The sequence below is a fragment of the Brienomyrus brachyistius genome, chromosome 10 (genome assembly GCF_023856365.1).
Source record: "Brienomyrus brachyistius isolate T26 chromosome 10, BBRACH_0.4, whole genome shotgun sequence".
NCBI classification, from domain to species: Eukaryota; Metazoa; Chordata; class Actinopteri; order Osteoglossiformes; family Mormyridae; genus Brienomyrus; species Brienomyrus brachyistius.
The window spans coordinates 28,315,142-28,321,230 of record NC_064542.1 but is presented as its reverse complement, the minus strand read 5'-3'; the positions used below and the strand labels follow the sequence as shown (position 1 = coordinate 28,321,230).

Here is a 6,089-nt window from a genome sequence, read left to right as displayed (position 1 = left end):
CCCCCAGGACCAGCAAAAGCGAAAATCTTTCATTATCAGTGATCTTCCTTTCCCTCTGCTGGGCTTCTATTTCTGTCAGATGATCTGATGATCTGATTCTGAGGGTGAACCAGAACCAAGATCCGTTCCTAGTGTGATGTATAGCTCAGCAGGTCGGAGATCTCTGGCTGTATCTGAAAGACTGTGAGTTTAAATTCTCTGGTTGGCAGAGTAATCATCAATCACTGTTGGGCCCTTAGCTGACGCAGCTCTCGGATCTAAGCGTTCCCCATTTGCATGTAACCTTGGCAGAAAACATGTGATGACTGATTAAACGTAATTCCAGTGCCGGAAGCTCTTCCCTACAGACAACACAGTCTCCCATTCAGGACCTGGTGCTTGTTTCCCTAAATAATGAGGTCCCTTGTGACCTCTGAACTCTTTTGATATGATTTTGCACCTGACCAGTGGTGGCAGAATAATTTATACATCGAGTGGAAGATAAAACAAACGTTCATACAAATTTCTTTGGGGAAGTCTTTAATGAGAAACGTTGAACTAGCAGTTCAAATGTCCAGTTCAGTTTCTGCTTAGTTTAATTATAATAGCAGTTCTGGGGTGATATTTGCACCTTTGGGTCGATTTTTATGCTAAGTAAAATGAAAAATATAAAACAAATTCAGACATCAAGGAAGAGGAACGACACACTAATTATTTCTTCTTTTTTCCATTGCTACGACGAGTTACGACATTTTTTTTGTATAAATTAATAAAAAGGTTAAGGGGTTTACGATGTTTTATTTGTAACTCCAGATGTAATTCAGTGTGCATCCACATCCTGTGACTACGTCCAATGTACCCTGGTTTTGGGTTCGCTGCTCCCCTGTACAAGGCATGAAGTGATAGACTGATGGATGTACTCATTCAAAAGGTCGAGAACAGAAGCTGGCACGATTTTTATACTAAAGCATAATTAGAACAAGTCCCATATGAGCAAAACTACTTTCCCTTTAAGGGTTCGACTCCGTCCCAAAGCGGTATTATGTGCGTGTCACCGATTGGTCTCAAAACGTCGATCCTACAGTCAATTTGGTCCGTATTACAACAGCCCTACACACAGGATGAAGACCTTTATTCGGTGTCATTTCATCACCATACATTCTCTACCAGGATCAGTTCTATTTTGCTTCACTTAACATGCATCCTGCTGGTGGTGACACTGGTCTTGTTGAATTTAATGAGCAACAAATGGGCCGTGAGTGAACAGGGTAGCAGTGTCTATAAGAACCTTCCCGCTCACTGCCGATGTTTCCGGGGGGCATTTACTCAGAGGGACATACAGAGCAACCAGCCGGAAATTACTGAGATTCTCGGCCTGGAAGATGGCGTCAGCAAAGAACGGAGGAATAGCTCGCACTCAGGTTCGGGGTTGCTTTAAGAGGACGATGATGGGTCTGCGCTGTGTGCTTGTGCTTCTGGTGGTTTTGCCGGTCCGTGCTGATATCACGGATGGAAACAGCGAACACATGAAACGGGAACACTCGCTGACCAAGCCGTACCAGGGTTAGTAGCCTCTGTCAGGCGGCACGGTGCTCTACATTTATTTGCGTCTGGGTCTGACTGTTCATGAAAGGAGTTAGCTGACGACCTGTAACCGCATATTAGGTAGACCTTATTTGCAACGTCGCTCTGCCATTGAGCTGCGCTTTACACCACCGCGTTGCATTTCTGCAGGTGTCGGAACAAGCCCGTCGAGTCAGTGGGACTTCTGGGGCAGCACGCTAGTCACCAGCCAGTATGTCCGCTTGACCCCGGACGAGCGCAGCAAACAGGGCTCCATCTGGAACACGGTGGTGAGCAATGCGCTCATAAACTCAGGCGACCTGACTGCGTCCAATTATGATGAAGCGATTCCTGCGGTTCGGGCTGATCAGCATGGGTTTCTCTGCTTTGCAGCCATGCTTTCTCAAGGACTGGGAGATGCACGTCCAGTTCAGAGTGCACGGCTCTGGGAAGAAGAATCTCCATGGCGACGGCATCGCCCTCTGGTACACAAAAGACAGGCTGCAGCCCGGTAATCTATTAAATAGCCGTCTGAGCCGTTTAGCTTTAAAAGCTGTGGTCCTGTGGCAGGGATCTTACGTTACACGACTTTTCTCTTTACTTGTAACACTGTCTCTGCCTTCACTCAGGCCCCATCTTTGGAAACCAAGACCACTTTGTTGGCCTGGCCATATTTTTGGACACCTTTCGCAATGACCAACATGGGATGGATGTAAGTACTGTCTCTAGGGACTTATGTTTGGAAACACAGCCTTTGTTTAGCAGTCTTAATAAACACTAATAATGAAGCTTCTGATGTAAGTTTGTCAGTTGACTTTGCTTCCTGTTTGTGTGTGGAAACAAACTTTCACTGCGTTTGTTATTTAGGTTTTATAAAGACCTTTTTCATAAATTTGTAGCGTAATTCCACAGAAATATCTGTGTCACGCCTGTAGCTGATAATGTATATTTCTAGCATCTAAATTAATGAATTTTGAAGATTTGTCTACATTCAATGAAAGAGTTTACATGAGTACCAGTTGACTCATTTAGGCTACCATTTATACTTGTCCATTCTCTGAGGAATTTTATTTGCCAATATGAGTCTGTCACATCCTTTGTCTTTATGTCAGCAGAAGAGTTAATCATTATTAATGGAATAGTTTTTCCGTTTTGAGGTTAAGTCAACACCACCTGGAAAATATGTCCGAACCTTATTTAATGTTGTCGTGCGCAGCTCAGCTCCGTGAAATAGCCAGCACTGGCTTTCTGTAGTCTGCCCCTATGAAGACTCCACGCTGTAACCAGGAGGCCCCCTGCGCTTAGTCTGATCTGCTGCCGTTGAGCAGCTTGGTAAATGTCACCTTTGCAGCCTGGTGCACCGGCTGTGCATCCATAGACTAAACAACACTTTCTGCTTTATTTCACTACATTTGTCTTTTGCTTGATGCCAGTTGTTTGGCCATCGCACTTTGACCGCAAACTTCACTTTGAAAGTCAATATAAACTCGTCCTACAAGCTTCCAGTGCAAACATGACTCACCCGGAAAACATACCAGGATCCGTAAATTCATGTGCAGAGTCTTTACACTATTGCCCGCCCCCTCCTCTGATGCTCGAATGCCACACTGATCCCACCCGTCACGCTAAGCCGCCCCTTCTCCTGCAGCTGTCACACTAAGCGAAACACCCTCTAACGTCCTACTTTCAGGGGTCTCTCCATCTGTGGATATTATTTACTATGTGCAAAAGGCTGTATTGTGTTATGGTCCATCTAGGGGAGATTATAGCACAAAAATCTTCCACCCTCTCCCTTTCCAGCTGTCAGACCAAAATGGACCACACAGTGTTCAATTAGGAATAATAAAAAATAAATGATAATAAAGAGAAACCGTAACCTTAAATAAAAAAGGGAAACTAAATGATATCAAACTCTAAGCGAAACAAAAGTGGTAAATAACATCTCCCTTTTCTAAACATATCTAAAAAAAAAGATTGTCCATAACTGTTTTAAACGACACTAATGTAGGTTCCTTGTTTCTAGAAGTATTTGCTTTTCAGATAAATGATTGTAATTCTGCTTCTGAAACCCCCAGCGGTCCTTCCCCTACATCTCAGCCATGGTGAACAATGGCTCCCAGCCCTACGACCACAGCAAGGATGGACGGCCCTCTGAGTTGGGTGGCTGCTCCGCCGACATCCGCAACAAGGACCACGACACATACCTGGCTATCCGCTACTCAAAGGGCCGTCTGACGGTGAGCGCGCTGGCCTTCCCTTGCTTCTATGTCTTCAGTCTTTTATTTTTTTCCCCGGACCTCGTCCCCAAAGACCTCACATCTCCTTTCACTTGAACATCAGATCATGATCGATATCGACGACAAGAACGAATGGAAGGAGTGCATCGACATCGCGGGTGTCCGGATGCCCACCGGGTACTACTTTGGAGCTTCTGCCGCCACTGGGGACCTGGCTGGTAAGACCCTCTCCCCGGTGCCTGCTGTACGTCTACCTCGTTCCTAACCAGCTGTGTCACACACCACCCTGGCTGGGAACACTCTGCTCTACTGTCTGGCAGGAAGTTCTGCAGCCTCCCAGCAGGACAGTCTTTTTTTTTTTTTCCATCAGGTTATTCAACTGTTGAATAGTCTAAATCTAATTCTCTATTTGAATCTATTTATTTATTGCATTTATTTATTCTGCTTCACTGTCAAAATTGGGGTCAATTTGACCCCAGAGTAGATGTGCACTAGATCTGAAAAGATACTTTGACTTTTAACCCTGTGCGTATGTGTGTCACAGATAACCATGACGTCATCTCCATGAAGCTGTACCAGCTGATGGTAGAGCACACTCCTGAGGAGGACAGCCAGGATTGGACAAAGATAGAGCCCAGCGTCAGCCTGCTGAAGTCACCCAAAGGTGCCGAGATGCGGGACGCTTGCAGATAACAGGGCAGCGGATGCTGGGTTTCCATGCTTGCATGAACCTTCACGCACCTTCAGTGATAAAACAAAGCTGGCCCGTAAAATGCATGCTGCTGGCCATATGTGGGGTTAATTGTTGGGATTCACTGCATGTGCTTACAAGCTTCTAGAAGGTGCCGAATGAAGCCTAGATATGAATGAAATATCTGGACTCGTAACTCTGCCCCCTGTTCCCTCCGTCCGCAGACAACATCGACGACCCGACTGGCAATTTCCGCAGCACCCCGCTGACTGGCTGGAAGGTGTTCTTGCTGCTGCTGTGCGCGCTTCTCGGCATCGTGGTGTGCGCTGTGGTGGGCGCCGTTGTCTTCCAGAAACGCCAGGAGAGGAATAAACGCTTTTACTAGAGGATGGCCTTTCTGGGGCGGGGGAGGGGGGCAGCGCGTGCTGCGGAGATCAATGTGAATAGCTGGAGGTCGTGTGAAATCCTAATGTTCGTATCTCTGAAGTCCTGGATGGAGGCGACCGCAGAGATGTTTTCTGTGCTGAAAGTGGCTTGGAGCCCCGTGTCGAACTTGAGAGCTGGGTGACGCCGCGATAAGCACGGCTGTGTGAAAGAGGGGCTGCTTTTCTTTATTTTTTCATAGGGGTGCAGCAACATAAAAAGTGAAAATCCATATTTGGAGACCTGTAAACAAAAGTGGGAAGGAAATGATCGGTCCTGTTGGCTGACATTTCTGCCCAGGGAGCTGCATAAAAAATGTCCTTTTTGTTTATATATTTTTCTAATCTCCGCTTTCTGAATGCACTTGTTTACGCCAGGGGGTTTTCGTTTCTGATCGTTCTAGGTTTTAAATGACATTGATCGTTTTTGTTTACCTCGAAACTATGTAGGCATTTGTTTCTTTTTTTTCCTCTTTATTTACGGTGAGGGAGAGGTAGGGGAGCCAGGATGACGTTCCTCAGGTGAAAGTGAAAATGGACCGTGGCACATTACAGCACTGGCAGTATTGGACAGAATGAGCCCCCAACCCACTTTCGGCGACGTTTGTTGTCTGGGACACTTATCCCATTTGCTGACCTCACCGCGGGAGCCTTTGTACGAATGCTGTTATCCATCAGTCATTTTCATCCACCCTTGGGGTTAGCTGCATCTTTCTAGACACTCTACATGTGACTCTGGCTGTCGGGGGGTGAAACTGCTTCACTGGAGTGTAATAGTCCTTTATTACATGACAGGTGCCAGTTGCTTATAAACCCTTTGAAGATGTTCAGTATTGAAGATGATTTTTTTTTCCACCTAAAGCAAGTCTGCACTGCAATTTGATTTCTGTTTTAAGGAAGAACCATCCAGGAGGCCAATTTGCAAACTAATATATAAAGGTGTAAAATGAAACTGTTGCCAAAGTTCGTAGCTGCTTTTCATGGTGTCGGAAACCTTCATAAGGAATCTCACAACATACAGATTTTACCTTTGTCTATAGCAGTCAAAAATCAGTCCTTGCATAGTTTTGAAACCTGTTTTTACCAAAAACATGGTCATGAGAATTTCCAGAGTACATACTTAACCGGAGTGCTAGAAGGCTGTTGTGTAAATGATTCTATTGTTGGGTTCCAATGTAATAAATTAACTTTGATTCA

At 45.5% G+C, this 6,089-nt stretch overlaps 1 protein-coding gene across 1 annotated transcript; it reads left to right on the top strand.

The window, feature by feature from the left end:
* The first annotated feature begins 1,279 nt into the window (after window positions 1-1,279).
* lman2 (lectin, mannose-binding 2) lies at window positions 1,280-6,089 on the top strand. The gene is made up of 8 exons (XM_049028276.1): window positions 1,280-1,542; window positions 1,714-1,832; window positions 1,936-2,053; window positions 2,172-2,254; window positions 3,618-3,779; window positions 3,883-3,997; window positions 4,324-4,443; window positions 4,695-6,089. The coding sequence occupies exons 1-8, from the start codon at window positions 1,362-1,364 to the stop codon at window positions 4,853-4,855; spliced, it is 1,059 nt and encodes a 352-aa protein (XP_048884233.1). The 5' UTR covers window positions 1,280-1,361; the 3' UTR covers window positions 4,856-6,089.

Coding starts and splice junctions, on each gene's coding strand:
- lman2 (XM_049028276.1), top strand. CDS start 1,362: ATGGCGTCAGCAAAGAACGGAGGAATAGCTCGCACTCAGGTTCGGGGT. Junction 1,833..1,935: donor GCTCCATCTGGAACACGGTG/GTGAGCAATGCG, acceptor TCTGCTTTGCAG/CCATGCTTTCTCAAGGACTG. Junction 3,998..4,323: donor CGCCACTGGGGACCTGGCTG/GTAAGACCCTCT, acceptor TGTGTGTCACAG/ATAACCATGACGTCATCTCC.